General features: G+C 36.2%; 1 protein-coding gene across 8 annotated transcripts in view; it reads right to left on the bottom strand.

Annotated features, from left to right (window-relative positions):
* Positions 1–25,450, bottom strand: part of LOC115210218 (serine/threonine-protein kinase Nek4) — a 505,173-nt gene that overhangs the window by 77,358 nt on the left and 402,365 nt on the right. For 7 of the 8 annotated variants that reach the window (XM_036502160.1, XM_036502159.1, XM_036502164.1 and 4 more), the window contains exons 7-12: positions 23,201–23,358; positions 21,882–22,335; positions 18,721–18,813; positions 18,047–18,205; positions 11,177–11,234; positions 7,829–7,917 (exon numbers count right to left, since the gene is read on the bottom strand). In XM_036502160.1, the coding sequence (XP_036358053.1) occupies positions 7,829–7,917; positions 11,177–11,234; positions 18,047–18,205; positions 18,721–18,813; positions 21,882–22,335; positions 23,201–23,358 (1,011 nt within the window). The remainder of the gene's footprint in view (positions 1–7,828; positions 7,918–11,176; positions 11,235–18,046; positions 18,206–18,720; positions 18,814–21,881; positions 22,336–23,200; positions 23,359–25,450) is intronic. The other variant, XM_036502161.1, reaches the window with a different exon arrangement.

Genomic DNA, 25,450 nt, shown 5'->3' with positions numbered 1-25,450 from the left:
AACAGCTGTAGTGATATCCAGGGAAACTGGACCCTTACAAGGAAAAAAAAAGTCCCAACCAAATCTCAAAGCCCAAAATGGAAACAGATCATAATAAATAAAATTCATAAACAAAAGAAAGACATCACTACTTTGTGAATTAGAGAAAATGGGATCAACTATGAAAAATTAAAAAAAAGGCTTATATAACAAAACAATGCAACATAAAAAATAAAGTAGATACCTGGGAGGTAAAAGAAAAAATTAAACAGGGTATAGCAGCAAAAACTTGCCACATGAAAAATGGGAACGCTTCTTCCAATAAAATAGAGAATTCAAAATATACATAAAAAGTTTTTATAGAAAGCCAAACAAAAAAAACTATATCAATAGATGCCATGCCAACAACATCAGCGATTTAGTCATACTGGGAAGCAATTTGGAACAAACCAAAAAACACAACAAAAATGCTCCATCGATTAGTAGGGAAAAGGATAGGAACACAATTGAACAACAGATATGGTCCACCATCACAGGCCAAGAGATCATGGACACACTGAGGAGTACCAGCAACTGGAAAGCTCCAGGGATAGACAAGGTCCTCAACTTTTGGTTGAAACACCTCACCAACACCCATTAACAACTTAGCAGCAGTATTTAATTTATTGATAAGTGAGCCAGAATCAACACCAAACTGGATGAGCAAGCATTGTCATAGTTAAATAATAATTAAAGGAAAAGAGCAGAGTTATGTCCCCTCATTCTGTTGTAGGTAGTTGGTGCTTTGAGAGCACTGTACTCCCAACAGTCTTTGCGACATAGCATTTCTACTGGAAAGATATACAAACTCAAGACGGACATTTAGTCTCTCTTATCTTATTTGGTGCAACTCTCATTGGACTGAGCTCTTGACTCCTGGCTCTCAGAGAGGTTGGCTTGCTTTATTCTCAGCCATTACAGTTACCTCATTATGTAGCTGGTGCATTCCTTACTCTCTTCTGTTCCAGCATGAATCACATAAGATGAACCTTTAACCATTAATGCTAACTGGCTTATTCTCCAACCACCTACTGACCAACTAATTTTCACTAGCTATAAAACAACCACGTTTGTACACCTTTTACTATTTCACATGCACTTTTTGTAAAAGCACAGTTATATAAAAACTTGTTAACTAAACTTTGACAGACTGTTATTTGTCAGGCCAATGTATACACAGCTTAATATAACACAAACAACAAAACTGGATTCATGTTTGACTCTTCACTAAAATGGTGACGCCGAAAGAAGAAAAAAATGTTTTTATGCGTCAAGTCAACGTTTTCCTGTCTCTTCTTACCCTACATCTTTTCAGTCAGTTTACCTAACAACTTAAGTGGACAGCAAACGAAGTTATATAGTTGTGAGTTATTTTTTCAACTTTTGAATGGTATTGTCTTCTTCGTCTTCTCACGGGGGTGATGTGACAGCATCACTGACTCCAGCAACCAAGTATAGTGAAGTTCTTCCTTGCTGCTACTGCTACAACCATCATGTTTAGTACTCTATAGCTTCGCTTTCCTCCTCTTCACCTAGCCTCGCTTCTTCAATTTCCTGGGTAGTCTATTGATTTTCATGCTGATATTTTTCTATTCGTCTACATTTCTTGACAGCAACAGGCAGCATTCTTCCTTCCCGCTCTTTTGTGGAGATGTTCCTTTGTACTTCGCGCAAGAAGAGGCATACTTTGTTGTGAATAATATCCAGTCAGCTCAACAGCAACTTGACATTTTGCTTAGTGTGTTTCCTTCTGCCTTGGCTACTCATTTGAAAGATTTGATAACAGATATGCCAAAGGATGCAACTTATTCCTCAATCAAACAAGAGGTTTTTTTGCAGGACATCCTTTTCAGTTGAGCGCCGCTTCCAGACCCTTGTAAACTATGAGCATTTGGGTGACAGAAAGCTCACAGAATTTCCTTGTCGCATTCGCAACCTCAGACGTGTCTCCTGAAGACAGCTCTCTCCTAAAACAGTTATTCTTCTTATGTTTCCTGCAGAATGTCCAGGCCATCTTAGCTCCTATGGTTGAAGTCAGCACTGCAGATCAGATAGCCACTTCAGCTGACAAAATAATGGAATTTTCTGGAAACTAAACCTCTTCCACTGAAGTCATTTCTGCATTGTCTAATATAGTTACTGTTGATCTTATTTCTAATCATGCATGCGACTATGGAAGCAATTCAGCAATTTACGAGACAGATTGAAAAGATGTGTGTACCTCGAGAGTTCTGGTGTCATATCCGTTCATTCAGTCGTCGTTGTTATTCCTCTCCTTCTTCGTCAAGGACTGTATACTTGTATCATGCACATTTTGGCACAAAAGCACACAAGTGTGTGTCACCATGTTCATCCTCAAGTCAAGAAATCTAGCTAGGGAGACACTGAGCATGTCAGCAGCTCCCACTACGTCAGCCCCTAATCATGCATTTTTTTGTGCTGGACCCCAACTTGCATAAGAATTTTATGGTTGACACTGGTACTTCATGTAGCATCTGGCCGGTAAAGTTTGTAACAGATAAGTCTGTTCTCTCTCGAATTTCTCAGCAAGTTGTCAACAATTCTTCTATTGACACATTTGGGCAGATATCTCTCTCCTTGGATAGATGTTTTGTGATTGCTGATCTACCCTATCCTAATCTCTGGGCAGATTTCTTCCACCACTTCTCACTGTTGATGGATGTTCACCAACAGCATTTGTTGGATAGCCTAATGGAGTTATCAGTTTCTGGTTGTCCAGCATTTGCTCTTGTTGTAAGCCTGGTACTTTTTAGTGTTGTATCTGGTGATACCTACCATTCACTTCTTGACTCTTTCCTGGAGCTTACCAATTTAACTTTCCCAGTCACTGATCCTGTTCATTCTATGAGGCATCTTATCAACACCAATGGTTCACCAGTGTTTGCTTATCCCCGCCATCTTCCTCCTGATAAACTCAAGGCTGCAAAAGCAGAATTCAACCACATGCTCCAGTTGGGGCTTATTCATCCTTCTTTGGTTTGCAAAGAAGTTATGGATTTCCAGCCAGTTGGGGATTATCATAGATTAAATGCTATTACGACCCTGGACAGATACCCTTTTCACACTTGCAGGACTTTTCTTGCTACCTTGCTTGGTAGTACTGTCTTTATTAAGGTTGATCTTGTCCAGGCATATCACCAGATTCCTTTAAATCCAGACGATATACCAAAGACTGCACTTACTACTCCTTTTAGTTCATTTGAATTCCTTTCAATATCTTTTGGATTGTGGAATACCACTAGCACCTTTCAAAGGTTTATAGACAAAGTCATTTATGGTCACAACTTCGTCTATGCTTATACTGATGATTTATTCATCACAAGTTCTACAAAGGAAGAACATATCCAGCATCTAACACTACTTTTTTCAGCATTTATGTAAATTATCAAGTCAAAATCAACCCAGCAAAGAGTGTGTTTGGTTCTGCATTGCTGGAATTCTTAGACCATATAATGGAATTCGTCCTCTCCCAGAGAAAGTACAAACTATTCAGAAGCTTCCTTCTCCATCTTCTCTTAAGCAGCTTCACCATTTCCTCAGTTTGGCGAATTTTTATCATGGATTCATTCCAAATTGTGTGGAGAAATTGAGTTCACTTACAGCATTGCTGAAAGATTGGAAGAAGAGGAATGAAGTTATCACCCTTTCCCCATCACTTGTTGCTGATTTTCAAACTGTTAAACAAGCCCTGGCTAATGTTTCAATGTTAGTACACCTAAAATCCAATGCAAAGCTTTTGCTTGTGGTAAATGCATCAGATACAGCTGTGGGTGCCATATTACAGCAAGCTGACCAAGGAATTCTGCAACTGCTGGCATTTTATTGCCATCATCTCAAGCCTGCTGGGATGCGCTATAGCATGTTTGGAAGAGAATTACTTGCTATTTATTTTGTGGGGAAGCATTTTTGTCATTTCCTAGAAGGAAGGGAGTTTATGATATTCACAAACCATGCCAATAACAAAAACACTGTACACCCACAAAATTGCAGACCAATAACATGCTTATCAACATCCTACAAAACCCTAACATCAGTCATCTATAACTGGCCTATAAAGCACCTAGAAAACTACAATGGTGCTGGAGAGGGATGTATGGCTGTAAGGAGCAACTTCTAGTAAACTGAGCCATTACATAGGACTGTAAGAGGAGAAAGACAAACCTGAACATGACTTGGATTGATTGCCAGAAATCATTTGACAGTGTTCCAAACTCATGGATGCTGGAATCTCTCCACACAAATAAGTTAACTCCACCATTACTAAAGTATATTAAATATGGCAAACTGGAAAACCAGTATAACATTAAAAAATAACTCACAAGTTATTAAAACCTACCCTATACCCATAAGAAGGAGGATTTTCCTGGGAGATTCAGTTACCCCTGCTTTTCTGCCTTTCTCTGATTCTGCTAACAAACTTGTTAAATGAAACCACCATGGGTTATAGGTGTTATGGACAAAAAATAAGCCATCTCCTGTACATGGATGACATAAAACTTTTTGCTAAAAGCACCACGGAACAGAGAAACCTTATCAAAATTGTCCAGAGTCTCAGCAATGACATTGGAATGACCATGGGGTTGGACAAATTTGCCAGTGTCACACTGAGAAGAGGCAAATTATTCAGCACTGAAAACACTGCACTCAGCATAAACACAGAAAGTAGATATTTAGACTACAACTGCTTGTACAAATATCTAGGAACAGATGAAACAGCTACAATACAACACACAGAATGAAAGAAAAAATTAGGAGGGGGTATTACAAAAGAGTTAGACTAATATTAAGCACTGAACTTAATGCTAAAAATAAGATAATAGAGATAAACACACTAGCCATACCTATTATAAATTACAGCATTAACATAATAAACTGGAAGATCAGTGAATCGAGAAACCTAGATAGAAGAATCAGAAAACTACTAACAGTGTTACAGTTCTGTATTTGAGAGATGAGGAATTATGTACATTATTTACATTTGATGGATATTTGCTAGGACATAATAACCTCCTAAGCAGACCTAGTGCAGATATGAGCAGCATATGGGAACTAGTATTAAGGAAGGATAGGAAAATATTAGATTTATAAGCCTCCTTAATTGCCCACGGGCATATGTCATAGTGGTTAAGAGCATAGGCTACTAACCCCAAGATTCCGAGTTTGATTCCAGGCAGTGACTTGAATGATAATAATAATAATAATAATAATAATAATAATAATAATAATAATAATAATAATAATAATAATAGTATTGTGAAAATACCTTAGGAATGAGAACCCTCATTTGAAATTCCCCAGGACACCTGATGAAGGCTGGAGAGTACATCAGCCGAAATGTGTTAACAACAAACAAGATGAGGACAAATATCCCTCAAATGTAAATAATGTACTAACAGTGTGCTGAAGTCATCACCCCAAAGCAGACACAGACAGAATATATCTATCCTGCTCAGAAGGAGGCTATGGCCTGATATAGATAGAGACTTACAGTAAAATCACAACAGTTGGACTAGCAAAATACTTAGAAACAAAGAGTGGAAGACTACTGCATGTAGTAAAGCAACATGAGAAAAAGAAAATGCTTTTCTCTATACACAAGGAGGCGACAAAATACAGAAACAAACTACACTTGACCTCAGATGTCAACATAGCATAATGGTCAAAGAGACAAAAAACATGAAAACTGAATTACAAAAGATACTGAACAAGAAATGGAGAGAAAAATCACTTCATGGCCAATAACCTGCAAGGTTTGACAGAGAGGAAGTGAGCCTAAATAAAAGCCAACAATGGCTCAAAAGCTCTGGACTAAAAGCCAAAACGGAAGGACTGATTCTTGCTGCACAAGACCAATGCCTGACTACAAAATTATATAAACAAAATAATGAAAACAGGCCTCAATGTGCAACTAGTATAATGAGACAGTTGACTACGTCATCTCAGGCTGCTTAGTCCTTACCAAGTCTGAATATATATACAGACACAACAAAGTAAGCAGTTATATCCATTGGACAATATGCCAACATCAAAACTGATAACAGCTGGCATAAGCATGTGCCAAGCAAGGTACAAGACAATGACCAGACCACAATCATCTGGGATATGCCTGTTCAAACCAACGAAGATATAAAAGCTAATCACCCAGACATAATAGTCAAGGATTGGGGAAAAAAACACCAGCTTACTGATAGATATTGCAGTCCCTTCTGATCAAAATATTGTCAAAAAAGAAGCGGAAAAATTGTCAAAGTACAAAGACCTCAAAATTGAAGTATTCAAAATGTGGAGCATGAAGGTAAAAACAATAATAATTGGCACAATGGGCATGATAAAAAACATATGAACAAAAACGTAGAGCCTATACCTGGATCCTCAACACTACACACTGTCCCAAAAATAGTCCTGCTAGGAACAGCCCACATCCTATGCAAGACACTATAAAGCAAATAATACAACCAAAACAAAACAACCCACAAATACAAGACAGACTTTTACCCAGTGAAATAAACTTCCACTAGCAAGCCAGAAAATTAAAGCATTTCACACTCAACACACAATACAAGCTGTAACACAACAAGACTGCACCACACCTCAAGAGAAAAAACAAAAACAAAAAGACTAACACAATACAGTATTGGGAAGAGTCTGCACACTCCCAACAGCAGAAAAGAACATACAATGCTATACACATCCCAGCAACACAAAGATGTAGTAGATGATGCAGTAGAAATTTGCCTCAATCTTGCCAAATATTGAACGGTTATATAATAATAATAATCATTTGCAGTGTTTACCTCCACTATTCATATTAGCATGAATATGGCTTTTATCAATGTGAATATGTTATATTGAATACTATATAAAAATGATCAGAGTAAGAAGGGGAAATAATATCATGATGATGCTGAATCTCAAGAATTCCATGCAATTAACAAAGAAAAAGCAGTCTGATGAAGCTTATAGATGCAGAAGCATGTATTCACAATCACCCTGTTGTCTCCAGAGAAAAACAGTGTTTTGTAAATTCTAAAGAATTCTTGATTCTTGAGATCATGTCCCCTTCTAATTCTGAGTCAGTTACAACTGCTGTCAGGCATTTCTTTGTTATTTGTAGAAGATAATTTCAATAAATCAATAATTAATAATATGTGATATTTAATACACCTTTATATATATTACTGTTATATGCTCATTCTACTTGTAAATACTCAACCATAAAGTATTGTCAGTTAGGCAAGCTGAAGTATGCAGATTAATGTTAATTGTCTATGGGTACATAAAAATGGTTAAAACAAGATTTGAACTGATGAACATGAGTTTAGTAATCAACCTTCTTAAACTTAAGATTACTATCATTATTACAAATCAAAATATATATCATTCTATATATGCTGATCCAACCAACTCAAATTCTACAGCCCACTAAGTCTTTCCATAGATTTTCTATTCATAATTAAAGTGATATCATAGATGAAATATGGTAGTGTAGAAATTGTACAGCTTTGTGAGTTGTGAGATCATATTTGTTGCTGGTGAATCACTGGTCCTGAGTAAGAGACTAAATTCTATATGCTTCCACTTATATAATTTCTAGATCACTTGAGAATGTAATGTGATATACTGATGTCTTATCCACAGGAACATTATTTATTTGACACTTCAGTGTCTATATAAAGCAATAGTATTATGAGTATTTGTGGTCCATTGTAATATTTGATTTTTGTTTTTAAGCAATTGAAAAACAACTATTATTTTTTACATGTCATGCAAAACAAAATTTAATACTCACAACTGATCTTGGTTCACTGCGGATGTCATATGATTCAGCTAACTTTGATGGTTGTTTAAGTTCTACTCGACATTCATGACGTTCCAGTGCTACAAGCGAGTAGTTGGTTTATATCATAATGCAAAGTTTTGAAATGTTTACTATCATCAATAAATTATAGATATACCCGCATGTCATCAATAATGATGGAGCTATTGTTGAAAAGTGTACATGATGAAAGTTGCTAGTGAGAGAATGAGGATGTAAATAAAAATGCCAAAATAACAAGAAACTGAGAAAATTATATTTATCACTCACCAAATATTACACAGATTTGATTACTGTTAATATGTACAATATGTTGTAATTAATGATTCATTCGCTATTCTACATTGCTGTTTTCTACAATAAACACTCTACATAATTTCATAAATGTTGTATATGTATTCAAAACTACCAAAATATATACATATTCATACATGGGTACATGAACTTGCAAATGGGTTAAGGGGCAGAAGGTTTAGTTTATGCAAAAGTTGCACATTTACAACATATATAACACATTCCCTGCAAAAGCTACAAATATATATAATAATTATTATTCACATCCATACATTTGTGTGCATATGTGTGTCTATATATGTGCATGTTTGATTGAAAATAGATTTTCTTTGCTGGTGGCATATAAAAAGCACCCTTTGAACATTGCACCTCACAGAAGCAATGATAAGTGACTGAGACCTTTGGTAATATGCTGTGCTTGAGGAGACCTGTGCAGCCAAGTGAAATTGTAGTCAAGATCGATGCCAGTGTCATGTAACATGCACCTGTGCCGGTGGCACACAAAAAGCACCTCTTTACTCTCTCTTTTAGTCTCTCTTTTACTTGTTTCAGTCATTTGACTGCGGTCATGCTGGAGCACCGCCTTTAGTCAAGCAAATCGACTCCGGGACTTATTCTTTGTAAGCCCAGTACTTATTCTATCGGTCTCTTTTGCCGAACCGCTAAGTGACGGGGATGTAAACACACCAGCATCGGTTGTCAAGCAATGCTAGGGGGACAAACACAGACACACAAACACACACGCATACATATATATGTATATACATATATACGACAGGCTTCTTTCAGTTTCCGTCTACCAAATCCACTCACAAGGCTTTGGTCAGCCCGGGGCTATAGCAGAAGACACTTGCCCAAGATACCATGCAGTGGGACTGAACCCGGAACCATGTGGTTGGTTAGCAAGCTACTTACCACACAGCCACTCCTGCGCCTTTTCCTGCACCCATTACTCTCTTGGAACAGTTGTCATTAGGAAGGGCATCCAGCCATAGAAACCATATCAAACTAGCCCTCCAGCTTACCAGTTTCAGTCAAACCATCTAACCCATACCAGCATGGAAAGCAGATGCTAAATAATTATGATAATGATGATATAAATAGAGAACACAAAAAATGAATATGATTAAACTTTCAATTTCTATTGTTATGTCATAATCACTTGTACTATATATGCATGCATGTGTGTGTATATATATACAAATTTGCATTAGTATGCCTGAGTTAGTATTCATGTGTATATGATATTTTCTCTCTTCCCCCTGTCTTGTTTCCTTTCCTCCTTCTTCAAACAGCTGAGTGTTACCAAAAAAGAAAAGTATATATGCTCAGTTTCATCATCATCATCATCATTGTTTAAGACCGATGTTAAGCAATGATGATAATGATGATGAAACTGAGCATTATATATATAGATACATATTCTCTCATACAGCATAATATTTCTTTAGACTTTGTACTTAATTAAGGGAAGCAAATCTAATCTTCCTATTGATTGTAATCTTTTTGAGTAATTGTTTCTTACATAGGAATAAAATGCGAATAAAAATGGGAAGCCCAAACATTCATGCATTAGCAAAATAAGAGAGTAAAATGTTTCTAATTAGGAGCTAAAATGTGTTACAGACTGAACATACTGAGAATTTACTTTTAATTGCTATTTTGGAAAATCAAGATAGTATTTTAGATCAATTTAAATTATTTAAATTAATAAAAAATACATAAGTAGTTTTGAAACTCTAAATGTTACTAACGTTGAATTAGTCCTTTATCTAGAGTGTAAAGAAAGCAAGCCTGAGCCAGAAGGTACACAAAGGTCTGAACTTGAGAGTAGAGAACAAATTCAGGTAGAAGAGTGTGATATGATTCAAGTTTATTTTAAGTAGATCAATGATAAGATTCATTTGTTTTGAAATAAGTATAAAACAATAACTATGATACATTCTGTAATATGAAAGAATTTATTGAAAATAAACATTGTAGTATGAAAAGTAAAACAAGGACCAATAGGACACATATATTAATGGTACCTCAGCACATGTATCATCAGTAACAGGAGCACATTTCATATAGTAGAGGTATGTAGAATACATATTTATTCAAGGGAGAAATTGAGATTTTAAGATAAAGCTTTTACAGTGATTAAAATAATCTAAGATTAAAAAGTCATTGGTAAATACAATATTGATTTAAAATTTTGGCACAAGGCCAGCAATTTAAGGGGAGAGGTAAGTTGATTACACTGACCCTAATGTTCAACTGGTACTTAGTTTATGGATCTTGAAAGGATGAAAAGCAAAGTCGGCTTTGGCAGAATTTGAACTCAGAATGAAAAGACTGATGAAATGCAGCTAAGCATTTTTTCCACCATGCTAACAATTTTGCCACCTCACTGCCTTCTTAGTAAATATAGTATTAATATATGAAATCAAATGCTAAATCCTATAACTGAATATTGACACTGCACACAAATCAAAACACTTAAGACGAGTGATGAGTATAAATGTGTTGGAGAAGTCAGAAGCAGATCATAACAACAAACACTATTAAGAACCTAGCCTGAGCTAAGCATAAACCACAGCAAAGCATAAAGTACATGTAAAGTTTGGTAGGAGGGAGAGGAAAACTTGAGGAGGAAATAAAGAAAATAGGATAATATCATAATCATTATCATTACATTCTTCATCCTCATCCTCATCGTATGTCTGTTTTTCCATGTTTCTACAAGTTGAACAAGCATTCTCCAACACATTTCATTACATGTTGCAGCCAAAAGACAATAATTATTTCAGCTTAGTTACAAGGACAATGTTTCAAAGTAGGAAAAAATATAGCTAATATCTTATAGGGATTTTATTTTATCAATTACAGCAAGCTTATTAGTATATACAGTTCTATGTCTCACTGTATGAATGTTGAACAGTGAGACACAGAACTGTATATATTAATAGGCATGCAGTCTTAGTTATCCATGTTATACTAATCTAGAACTTTAAATAATATGCACTGTAAAAGAGAAATACTTACAACAGGATAAAGATTGCTTCTGGCGCCTTTTCTGCCGGGCAAGCACATTAGGGAGGCTCTACAATTAAAAGCAACCTTCATTATTATAACTCTTACTCATGCATTTGAAAATATTATATATGCTTTTCAACACACTGATATGTGTGGTTGATCAAAGAACCGATCAAATGAAACCACAGTTCAGGTATGTAATCTGTGTTTATCTTACATTAACAAGTACAAGCAAGACTACAGATTAAAAAATTCACTTTATAATCAAATGGTTTTGGGTTCAGTCTCCCTACATGGCACATTAACTATAGAACAAGACTGACTAGTACCTTGCAAGTGACATTGGCATATGAAAACTGTGCAGAAGCCAGCCAGCCAATTGGTAGCTTGCTTGCCCATTGAGTGGGGTCAGGAGTGAGTGGGGAAATAAAGGATATTTGCAGAAGCATAGTAATGATGATAGAGTAAACAGGAAAAGAGAGAGTGAGAGAGAGATTACATGCTGTTGAGTAGGTTGCAGAAGTGGATGGGAAGAGTAAGACATACATAGTGCATGAGGTGGACGAGACATATGTTGGTGGGGGAGGCAAGATAGTATGGTGGCACAGTGGGGGTGAGTGGTCAATGAAAAGCTGTGTACCTTTATATTTAAAATGTTCATATGCACTGAAACATCATAAGACCTTTGCTGTGGTTACTGTCTTGAAGAATAAATTCTCCTAATAGACTACATGCCAAGTACAATATATTTTCACACACATACTGTCTATAAGGAGAATTTCTTCTTCAAGAGAGTCACTTTTAACATCTGAATGTAAATATGGGATCTTTTCCTTTTGAACAGCAGACAATTTCTAGTTAACTAAACACTTTAAAACTTCGTATACTGGTAGAATGTAAATGTGCACAACTTTGTTTTAATCATCATTGCTTAATTAAATCCAGATTGACAAGTTCTTAGTGGACTATGAATAACTGATTCAGTGTTTATAACTGATGACACATAACCATGCATAAACATAGAAGTTGACAAAGGAATGCAACAAATGATGAGATGCTGTGTTGGAGAGGCCCAACCATCTCATGCAAACAAGATGCAGACGATGATGATGATGGCAATACATTTTTCTTTATATCTTTTTTTTATGTTAAGATGATTGAACTTACAGCTGTTGATCAATGCAGCCTTCGCATTCTTTCACAAAAATTATGCATAGAGCACTCTTTGTTTTTTCTGAAAAGTACATTAACAACCTCACTTCATAATTGTGTGTATGTTTGTGAGCACATGTGTAGTGTATGTATGTATGTTCTCTTCTATTTTTAAATAAAGTGGTTTCTAACAAAGCTACAAAACTCTATTGTTGGAATGTAGATAAACATATTCACATTGTGAACTTGAGAAAAGTCTTGCATATTTTTACTGTTTCACTCACAGATTGAATTTGTAATGTGCATATTAAATGGTTGATTTCTTTTATTTTGAAAATCCTGACTTTTCCAGACTGTCATTTTAGGCATTTACTCACAAAACCAAATGCATCAATTATTAATGATATAAATGTAAATTTATAATCTGAGTATAGAAGTTGAAAGTTTCGAAGCAGTTGTCTATAATTATTCTCTTTGTCTTTGACATTTGAAGAAATATTCACATCAGCAGGATAGCTGATCTATGAGTAAGTACATCCTTTTTCTTGTCTGTTCCAAACAACAATATCCAACCTGTTATATGTGCACTTGGTAGAAGTTTTGATAAGAATGCTCCACCAATATTCCTGGTGTTGATGGTTATGTACATATTCAATAACAGGGGTGCTCTCTATATTCATCCAAGAACAGTTTTTTTCAGATGGCACTGTATATTATTTTAGCAATGTAGACTTGCATTGGGAAGTAATATCTTGATGACAATTTTGGGCAGTTGCTGATTAAACATATGATGTGACATAATTGACATTTCCAGTTGAATCTTGGGGCACCAAGGACTTCACTGTCCTTTTTGTTTATTAGGTGTTTTGTTGCAATCTCCTGCTCTTGGATTGCAAAAGCACAGCCTTCAAAGTACAATTTGATGTAGCATTCATGAGACCAAGAAAAGCTGTACATTATGTCAATATTACAGCCATCTGTGGGAAACATACCCATGCATAGTCTTTGTTTTTTTTTTGTTTTGTTTTTTTGGTATGCTGAGCATTTCACATACAGATTTTCTTTGGGGTATGTTAGCCCAGCTGCTTTTCAATTGTATGAGTTGTCAAGAAGACAGTGCTACCTGAGAAGGTCACTGCTGACATATAAGATGTTGTTTTCTTCTCTTTTCAGTATTAGGTTTAAGCATTTAACTGCTGTAGTTTAGCAGATGCTGTCTGAGAAATACTATACATTTGAAGGCTGTTTGCACTGATCTCAAGCCTCTACTTCTATTACCTCTTCTAAGGTAGGGCTTGTTGATATCACTGTTTCTGTGGAAGCTTCCAGCTGATGTCAGGATCTTACAGGTTTTAATGTCTATGTTGAGAATTCCCTCTACAGCCCAATCAAGTAATCCAAATATTGGTATCAGCATTGATGCTTTAAATGTATTGTGTTGTAAGAGGAAATTTCCAACTACTATATTTTTTCTAAGTCTGGTGTAGTATTCTTGAGTCATCATCATTATCATTATCCTCTACTTTTTCGTGCTCACATGGTTCAGAGGGAATTTGTTGAGGCTTACATCTATAATACAATGTCAAGGCAAGGAAACCTTTGTATATGTTTTCATCAATGCCAAGGTATATTTAGCATTCTTTACATGGAACAGGAAATATGGAGAGACCATTGATGCACAGGTTTGGGGGATTTGGGAGATTGGTTTTTCATGTTCAACAATCAATTATGAACACTTCTATTGGCCAAATTCCATTCTTATGTCAGCTGAAAAATGTTAAGTCCAACTTTTTTGGCATTGTAAACACTTTTAGCATAGATCATCAAGTCATCCACAAAGAAATTATGGGTTACATTGGTATCTTTAAAAGTTGCAATCTGAAACATGTGACCATTGAATTTTTATAGTAGAAATAATAATGGATTTAATGACAAAATAAACAGAATGATAGAATGACTATCTCCTGGGAATATTCCGTCTGAAATATTTATAACATCAGAGATGATCATTCCACTCTTTCAGGATTTCACAACTTCACTACACGGCAGTACTATTTTTTCTAAACTAGATCTTGTCCATATATATCACCAAAGACCCACCCACCCTACTAACATTCCAAAAACTGCTGTAACTACTCCCATTGGCGCTATCGAGTATTTAACAATGCCATTTGGATTACGCAACGCTGCGAGCTCTTTCAAATGCTTCATAGATAAAGTCATCTGTGATTTCCATTTTGTATATGCATACATCAATGATCTCCTCATTGCCAGTTCATCAGAAGCAGAACATGAAAGTCATCTACAACAGCTATTTGCTCATTTGTGACAGCATAATACCTGGATTAATGTTACAAAATGTGTTTTCAGAGCTTCCTTCCTTACCTTCCTGGGATACACCATCGAATCAGGCCTTTAGCCAAAAAAGTTGATGCCGTCAAAAAGATTCCTTTACCTACTTCACTGTGTCAATTCCATCATTCTCTAGGCCTCATAAATTTTTACTGACATTTTATTCCTAACTGTGCGCAAATATTGGTACCCCTTACAGATATGTTGCAGAACAGAATGAAAACAAATGAACCTGTCTCATTCACTTCTACCCAGATATCCTTTCAGGATATCAAACAGAGTTTATCACATGTCTTTATGCTGACCTATCAGGCTCCTGACACAAAGCTGTCATTGTCTGTAGATGCTTCGGACCTTGCTGTTGATTTTGTGTTACACCAACAGTGTAGTTCCAAATGGAAACCTCTTATGTTCTTTTCAAAATGGCTCAAACCAGTCCAGGCTCATTACAGTACTTTCAGTCATGAACTGATCGCCATCTACCTCACAGTGAAACATTTCCAGCACGTGCTGGAAGGCAAGAATTTCCCAATCTACACAGATCACAAGCTGCTATCCTTTGCTTCGAAATGCAAGCTCGACAAATTCTAACCTCAAGATATGTTACTTGGATTTCATTTCCCAGTTCACAAGTGATATGTGACACATTCCTGGAAAAGAGAATATCACTGTTGATGCTCAGTCTTGTTTGTCTATCGACTCCATATTCTCACCTGCTGAGATTGATTTGGATGCCATGGCAAAAGATCAACCATGAGCAAAGGACATAGATAACAACAAACCAGAGTTCTCTCCTTTGACCTACAAGGCCTACCTGTAATAACTTCCAACTCTGAGATTCTTTGTGACATCTCTACCAATTGCCCTCATCCATTTGTGCCCAAGAACCACAGATGCTGAGTGTTTTCTGCACTATATGACATCTCACATCCTGGCATTGCTGCCACTTTGAAGCTAATTTCAACTTGTTTCATCTGGTCCAACATGAGACAAGACATCACTAACTGGACCAGGAACTGCCTGCCTTGCCAGAATATGAAGGTTCACAGGCACATCAAAGCACCAATCAAAGCACCACTGGGATGCACATTTCTAGCATATCCACATATATCGTCACCAACTGTCGCTCAGGCACTTGTATCAGGTTGGATTTCTCGTTTTGGTACACCTGCAACAATTACAACTGACAGAGGTTGACAATTTGAATCACATCTTTTCCACGATCTGACAAAAATCTTAGGATCAAGATGTAGCCACACACAAGCTACCATCATGTCCAAAATGGATGCATCAAGTGATTCCATTGCCAATTAAAAGCATCTCTGTGTGCATATCCTGACCCACAGAAATAGACAGAATATTTGCCCGTTTTTCTTCTTGGTTTTAGTTCTGCTGTCAAAGCAGACATTTTGTATAGATCACCTTTATGGATTACCAATTGTTGAATGGATCACCTTTTTCATTACCTGCTCAAACAATCACTCCAGTTTCATAGCATTCAAAAAATTACACAAGCTACATGGTTTGTCTTAGACATTACATGGAGACCTTGCTTCCCACCAACACAAGACAGCAATCCATTAAAACCTATGTTCCTGCAAACATATCATCCTGGACTCATGGTTTCATGAGAAATGATGCAGTTAGCCACCCGTTAACCCCTCCATACCAAGGACCTTACCAAGTTTCATCCCATTCAGAAAAAATTGCCACTATTGACTATAAAGGTGTGAAAGACACTGTCAGTGTGGATAGACTGAAAAAGGCTTACATAGACACAACTGTTCCCACTCCCATTCCACATAATGCATACACTGCACAACAGACACTGCCCACACAACAAACTTCAAATTCGCCCTCCGTAACTACTAGTAGCGTACAAAATGTGCATTGGCCACAAAAATTGACTCATACTTACATCTAAAGGAATATTGAATGAACTTTTTCATATTTTGTTTTTATGCCATTTTCATTGTTTATGCATGCTATTTTCATTGTTGTGTTTGCACCCTATTTTTATTATTGTATTACATATTACATTTCCTTTGGTTTATTATTTTGTACCGTAAAGGCTCCTGGTATGTTTTGCCATAAATTCACGATTGCCAAGGGAGTCTGTAACATATCCATCATCCCTACTTGGATTGTCTCAGGGCTAAACATAAAAGCCTGGAAGGGACACAGCAGGCCGCCATGACTCATGCACAAAACACAACAGCCCTTACAGATAATGAAAGTTGTGAAAGGCATATAAGGAGCCCAACTGACAGGACTCAGCCTATTTTTCCTTTGGGCAGTCAGCTTGCCAACTGCCTACAGCTAAGACTGATAGCTCTCTTTCTTTGTTTCAGTGCCCTACATCTGGTGTCACTTTGAATTCACACACTCAGAGTTTGTAAGTTTACATACCAAGATGCCTTAGCATTTTACAATGAATAAATCATCTTCACCAAACATCTGTATTACCTGAATTTATTGCTTGCTCTTCACAAAAAGATATTCATGAATGATACATGCATGCCTGTTTTGATTCCCTAATACATTGCTATCACAAATACATATCTCAAACTATTAAAGATGGATAAGGCAATTAAGAATATGAAGACAAAGTAAGTGTGTGGCCCATCAGGAATTGCTGCTGAGATACTTAAAATATCTGGTAGAGTAGGATATGGTTCGGCCACCAATATAGTTAATCAGGTTATTCAAGAAGAAAACATCTCCAATGACTGATGTAGCAGCTGTTACACAGGAAAGGAAGATAGAAGTAATTACAGTTAGAAATAATTATATAGGCAACAAATTTCAACATGAACCTCCACTGAGTCACACCTATATTTCACACCATCAATTACTTCAGTCACCTCTATCCTATATAACCATCCCTCCACACATTCTTATGAAACTTTCACCTTTGCCTAGTCCAATCTTCTGTAAGACTTCACCTATATTCCCCCTCCCCACTGTGCCTTAAGAGTATGTCCTGACACAAACCCACCACCATCTCTCTCTTTCCATCTCTATCTTTCTCCCCCTTATTCTCCAATGGGGATATTCTTGTAGCTCTTCTACAGCAGGACACCTATCTCTATCTATTATTCTTTTAACTTCTCTTCAATTGGCACAAAGCCAGCTTCCGAAATGTTACCTCACCCCAGTTGAGGGGACTTTATTTTGCAACCAGGTGACCTTACTGGTGCTGGTACCACAAAAAAAGTACCTAGTATATTCTGTAAAGTGAGTGGCATTAAGATGGGCATCCAACCATAGAAACCACGCCAGTATGGAAAAACACATATATTGATGATGATGATGATGGGATTAATATGTGACTAGCGAACAAAGTGAATTACAAATACACCACATAAACTTTACCTTTGGAGCTTCACCTTCACCAAGATTAGAACTGCACTCTTTTGAACTTGATGAACTTGATGATAATCGAGGAACACAACTATTTGTGTTCTGAGGTTCACTATTACCTATATCAATGACTGGTGGTGGTGGTAAAGGACGAGATTTTTCAGCAGAATGCTACAAAAAGGAAAGTATGTACATGTTTACTAGATTTTAACTGAGATTGTGTACTGAAGCTGTATCAAGATATGTTACAGTATGAATCATATGAAGTTGTTTTGTCAGTAGTGTTTTGCTGTTGCCATGTGTTTACTTGATGTGTCCTAATACAATTGTTATCAAAATAAGTTTTTGCAATTACAACTGAAAATATATATTTAACAATTGTTGTAGGAAATGTATGACTGTAAAATATTTTCATATGAATGTAATGAGAAAGATTCAAATAACAATCAAATGCAGCACTTGCAATATTGTCTGCAGAGGTCAATAACAGAATAAGTATGTTTTAAACCTGTTTACATCCTATGATGTAAATGGGTTTAAAACACAAACTAACATGTTAAAAGACAAAGTAACATGTAAAATACATGAATGTGTGTATATTTACATATATATATATATCCTATACTTATATTTTTTTTCTCAAACCACATTTAAAAAAAACATTGAAGAACTTTTTTCTGGAGTACCTTCTTCAAAATTGACTCTGTTCCATTATGAATATTTAAAGGCATAAATTTTCCCTTAGGACCAGCTGCATTTTTCGCTTTTTCTTCATCTTGCTGAAAAAATATAAAAATCATTCTAAAGTATTTTGAGGAGAATAAGACTTTTAAAACATTAGCTCTATGCTTCTCTTCACCCTTACCTTACTATTCACTACATCCACCTATCAACCCTACCCAATCTTTATAAGCATGACCTAATTTTCTCTCACTCTTCCAGTCATTCCCCATCTCAAACCCATCCCTCACCTTCCTCATACATTCTTGCAACCTATACTCATCCCCATTGTTCCCATTTATCTTTATTTACCTTCTTGAAGTTCAGGGCTCAACCTGACACTTCATCACCATTATTTTACCTCTCTTTCCAGCCCAACCTCAGTTACTTAACACCAACTCTTCTATAGTAGGAACAACTTTGTAGTCCTCTACAAGAAACCTGTTCTGTTCTTGTATCTTTCATATTTTAACCTCTCATCACCTAGTATAAAGCCTACTCTCTCTCTCTCTCTCTCTATTGTAGAACCACTCAGTTAAAAAGGAACTTAGCTTTGCAAACTGCATGGCAAGATCACTGGTACTGGTGCCACAAAAGTTACACCCAGTATGCTCTGTAACATGGATGATATTAGGAAGGGCATTCAGCTGTAGAAACCCTGCCAAGCAGACACTGAAGCATGATGCAATGCACAGAACTACCAAATCCTATCAAATCATCCAACCTATGCCAGCATGGAACATGGGCATTAAAAGATGATGATGATGATGATATAACTCAAACTAGGTATTATTTTCATCAGAAAGATTTCAACTTATAAAGTTTTAAAGTATCCTTGTCTTAAGTTAATATCTTCCATATTTTAAATTCAATCTACCTTAGGTTTATAAATATTCAACAGACCTGGAAGGATTGAAAAGGTGATGGTAGCAAAAAACTATCAAGTAGCTAGATGCGAAGCCAGAGGAGAAGCAAAAAGGAAGTAGCTTGCCAATGTTCTGCAGCATGAGGACCAGTGGCTTGAGGTGTTGCAGTTTGCAAGACTATGTGTCAGGGAAAATCATGTTGTTGTTGGAGAGAAGTGAATTCACATGGATGATGGTTCACTTGCAGGCAGTGCTCCTGCAAAGAAAGCGGCTTTTAAGTGCCACTATGAAAGGCTACTAAATGTACAAAACACATGGGAGAAGAAGAATATGCCTAATATGGATCCAACAGATGGACCAGCTATTCGAATAGACAGTAGCTTGGTAGATAAACCAATTAAGAATATGAAGACAGGGAAAGCCCCTGGCCCATCAAGAATCATCACTGAGATGCTTAAAATATTTGGTAGAGTGGGATATGGTCTAGTTACCCATATAGTTAAACAGGTAGTCCACAAGGGAGTCATACCTAATGACTGGTGTAGCAGCATTATAGTCAAATGCTACAAAAATAAAGATGATGCCTTAGACAAAAATAATTACAGAGGTATCAAATTGCTGGACCAGGTAATGAAAGTTACACAGATGGTCAACTAATTAGGTAGAGAATAAATCTAGATGAGATGACAGTTTGGTTTCGTGCTAGAGTGAAGCACTACTGATGGTAAGGCAGCTGCAGGAGAAATATTTAGCTGAAATAAACCTCTGTACTTGGCTTTGTTAACATGGAGAAAGCCTTTGACAGGGTCCCCTCACTCCCTTATGTAGAGGTCAATGTGGAAGGGGTAGATGAGCAGTTAGTGAGAGCTGTACAAGCCATGTACAGGGATGCTGCCAGTAAGGTGAAAGTTGTCAACAAATGTAGCAATGAATTCAGAGTAGAGGTAGGAGTCCACCAAAGATTGGTTCTCAGCCTCCTCTTGTTCATTAGAGCTCTTCAAGTCATAACAAAGAAATTTAAGTGGGCAACTCTTGAGAGCTCCTGTATGCTGATTATTTTGTTCTTATAGCTGAATTACAACCAGAACTAAACAAGAAATTTTAGGTGTGGAAGCAAAGTCTGGAATCAATGAGTCTTAGAGTTAATTTAGCAAAGACCAAAGACCAAAGTGGGAAAACAGATAAATCACAAATCCTTTCAGGGAGATAGCACTACTCGATATGTAGAACAAATGTAGGTAGAAACTCCATATGGTGTACCTTATGTGCAAGTTATGGGCACATAAGAGATGTAGGAGTATAAGATGAAGCGTAACAGAGAAAGTAGTCTTTGTGTGAGGCAGATGTGCAGGTACAATGAATACTAGAAATGTACAGAAAATAGATTTCCTCAAATGCTTGTTAGGATACATAGAAGTAGTAGATAGCTTCTGTTAAATAGATGACCAAGTCAGCAATGAAGGAGGAAGCTTTAAGAGCATAGCTACTAACATAAGAATGGGCTGGGCAAAGTTCAGAGAGCTTCTACCTTTCTTCATAACAAAAGGCCTTTCCCTCAGAATAAAAGGCAGATTGTATGATGCCGGTGTGTGAACAGCTATGCTATATGTTATGTTTCAACATGGGCTATGATGGTAGAGGATATGCAAAAGTTTGAAAGAAATGAAGCTACCATGTTCTGCTGGATGTGCAGTGTCAGTGTGCACGTGCAACTGAGTGTAAGTATCTTGAGAGAAAAATTGGGTATAAAAGGCAGCAGATGTAGTGTGTAAGAGAGAGAAGACTGTGCTGATATGGTCATATGATTTGTATGGAGGAGGACAGCTGAGTAAAGAAGTGTCTGTCTCTAATTGTTGAGGGAATATGTTGGAGAGGTAGATCCAGGTAGAAATGAGATGCGGTGTTGAAATACGAGCTTTGGTTGTTGAGTCATACGGAGGCAATGACAAGTGACTGAGGCTTCTGGTGATTTGCTGTACTTGAGGAGACACATCAAGCTAAGTGCAATCATTGTTGTGACCAGTGACACATAGAAGGCACCTATGCCAGTCACATGCAAAAGGCACCCAGTACACTCTGTAGAGTGGTTGGTGTTAGGAAGAGCAACCAGTCATAGAAACCAAGTCAAAACAGGCTGAAGCCTGGTGCAGCTCTGGCTTAGCAGCTCCAGTCAAACCATCTAACCCATGCCAGTATGGAAAACGGGTGTTAAATGACGATGATGATGATGAGACAGAAACTCAGTTGAAGTATTTACTAACCTGAATAACAGTGTTTTTAATAACTGTGTCTTGAGTTCCTGAGTCACTTTCTTCCATTACTGAGGCACATTCATTTAAACTGGACTGAGTTGATGAAGATAATGAGATAATACTAGAATTTGGTGATAAAGAATGCTCTTCAGATATTGAATTTGTATGTGAAGAACTACTACATTCATTTTCAGCTTCTTTTCCTATTTTTGCAGCTATTTCCTTATTGTGTATTACTTGAACAGGCAGAGTATCATTGACCATAGTATTCTGTGAATCTATAGAAATACATTCAACATCAGGATGAACAACTTTTGCTCTACCATCTAGTTGGTCCTTTTTAGCAACAGATGGATTGCAGTATTGCTTATGTGAATGAGGATGTGCTGAGTAAGATGATGAAGATGGTAAGGAAGATTCTGCTTTAGCTGTTTTATCTGGAGTAGGTGGTAATGGTCGACGACTGAAAACAGACAGAATATGATTTTTAATGCAGAATATTAGTAATATGGTGCTTGATAGTAAAGACAAAGCAACAGCAACAAACTGACTGATAAAACAGTTTAACATTAGCATGTAACAAACTATGCCACACAACCTACCTTGATACAGCTTCAATATATCAATCAGAAGTGAAAAAAAAAATCCTCTACTTCTACTCTAGTGATAACAGGTTAAAGCATGAGTCTTCTCTAAAAAGAACAGAAACTTTACAATGTCAGATTTCAGAATTGGGTTTTCCTCTAAATTCAGGCATGTATATGGAACTTCTAGCTTCTTAACCACAAGTATTTTACTCTCCGCCATTATAATTGGTATCACAGTTATAAATATCACTTAGGATCTCAAAAAGCTGGTTTCACAATGCAAAGATGACAAGAAACAAATTTTCCTATGTACATATAGCACATCAAACTACTATAGGCATTATTCTCAAATGATTTGGTTTCTATTCCTGATAATTGATATAGATTCAAGTTCTACCAGAAACTCAATGAAATGCCTTCAGAAAATTTGAATTCATGACCCACGAGCAGGTTCTCCAAAATAATATTTATTTGGTCATTTTCATTTTAATATTTCAGTGCAGTCACGTTTTTCATTTGTCTAAATCAAGTCAGTTTAAAGGTAAAATGAATGAACAAGCAAGCATGTATGCAAGAGAGATATAGGATGACATCAATGTAAATGACATTAAATCTGAAGATTAAGCAAGTCAATGAAGCCAATGAATCCCAGAAGACTGTAAACATCAACTTTACATACAAATTTACTTGTTTTTTGACAATAAATCAATATGCAAACTTTGTTTGTTTGAGGGTATTTACCTTTTACGAGTTTCTTCCAAGAACTGGGCAATGTTTTTTTTTACATAACTCATTCGAAGAAGCCTGCTGACAGATGGCCGCCTGCTTGGATCCTGGTGAAGCATATTCTGTATCAACTGAACTAATTCACTGCTATATAGTTGTGGCATTGGTGGTAGCTATGATAACAATAAATAATTCATAATTTAACAAGAGTTGTTGTAATGTATGGTGCACGAGAATGTTGGTGCACATGGTGCAGTATTTACTTTATTATCTCCCTTTGGTCATGACCAACCAAGAGCTACATCATATCTATAAAAGGCATGATGTGTGTGCGTGTGTGTGTACGTGATTGTAATTTATGCACATCCACAAATTAGCACGCATGTCGCTCAAATTTTAGGAGGACATTCGTCAACACTCTATCTGGGTTTAGTCAACTTATTTTTTTCCTGAGGCACCTGCGGATAGCGTAAAAATCTATTTTCAGCCATAGCGTTTAGCCATAAAAAATATCAGCCATAGCATTTTTGACGGCGTCTAACAAAAAAAAAATAAGATAAAGAAAAGTGAAAGAAGGAGGCAGAGAGAGAGAGAGAGAAAGTAAGTGCCGATGTTCATAAAAATCTATTTTCAGCCTTAGCTTTTTTGACAGCGTCTAACAAAAAAAAATAAGATAAAGAAAAGTGGAAGAGGGGCAGAGAGTTTCATGGGAAAGACAAAGTGAGAGAGGGAGAGAGAGAGAGAGTAAGTGACGACGTTCATAAAAAATAACATGTAAAATGTTTTGTTTTTTGTTTTTGAAAGACACAATATTTTATAATAGTATATATACTTTCTCACACAACAATTACAATATATTTATTTTAAATCGTTCATCTTTCTTCCCCCTCTCTCTCTCTCTCACACACATTACTTTGGATGTGAAAGAGTTTTGTTTTTATTTTACGCCGAGTAAAAAAGTGTTTTGTTGACAATCCATCTATTTAACAACAAAGAAACAAAAAGGTGAGTAACAATTTGTCAGTGAATTACACAATATAAATGGGTACAATTTGCGAGGCTTTCACCACACCCCATTCCGTTTCACGGACCACAAAAATAGTTTTGAGGCCAGAGTAGTTGATTCCACGCAAAAGAAACGATTTTCTTTCTTAGTGAAAATCGTGCGAGTGTTAATCTACAAATTTAACATTTTTTCCATTCATTTCTGTTTATGAACATGTATGCATGCACAAAACATGCAATAGGTGTACGTACGTGTGTGTATGTGTGTTCGTGTCTGTTGCCCATATATATTTATATTATATTATATATATATAATATATATATATAATATATATATAATATAACTAATTTCAACAGATTTCGCCCAAATTTGACATCTATATTACTTAGTTTGGTTTGAAATAAAGAACTTGATTAGCTTAATAATTGTAACTTAATCCCGAGCAAGGCCGGGTTATACTGCTAGTCCTTGATATAGTGTTAATCTTTTAGAAACAGTGTCATTTATGGCAAAAAAGAAATGACATTCTCTGTTGCAAAGGTCACGTCAGTATGACTTCATTGGTTTGTTGGTGTTGCTGTGCTCCTTTCTTTGTACCTGCTTTTCTGCCACAACATCCAACATTTTTTCTCACATGTTCAGACAAAAGTTCAGTATACCCCTCTATTTCACTGATAAGATTTAACCTCAAATGTAAATGGAGTCTGCATACTATAACATATTTGGTTGATGCATTACTTGTTCCACTGTTCCAATTTACCGCTTTTATGACAAGGATAAATCATTGACTAACTGATGCAAAGGGTGAAAATTGAAGTACATATATATATATATATATATATATATATATACATTTACATGAAGTTAAATATATGACTAGTCATAGAGTGACCAATAGTTTCACATCCATATATGATTCACTGATGATCTATCTATCTATACATATATATATATATATATATATATAAAATCAAAATAAGCAACAAGGATATCCAGAGGTAATGCAGTAAGATCATTTCATGTGACTCCATTTAATTGAACAATGCAATCATCAGCTGCACAAATACATAGAATTTAATTAAATTAGACAGACACATTAGTATAATTTTTACCTAAAATCTCCAAGAGGATAAGGAGATAGACAAAGAACATGTTTTACCAACAACATCATAGTTGTAGCTGAAATTTTTTTCAAGAAGACACTGACTGTTACTAATTTTTCTGTTATTTAGTTTTATTACAGGGGGTGGGGGGTCAGT

This window comes from Octopus sinensis, linkage group LG4 (genome assembly GCF_006345805.1).
Source record: "Octopus sinensis linkage group LG4, ASM634580v1, whole genome shotgun sequence".
NCBI classification, from domain to species: Eukaryota; Metazoa; Mollusca; class Cephalopoda; order Octopoda; family Octopodidae; genus Octopus; species Octopus sinensis.
Note: the sequence above shows the minus strand (reverse complement) of the source record. Positions and strands in the feature narration are given on the sequence as shown.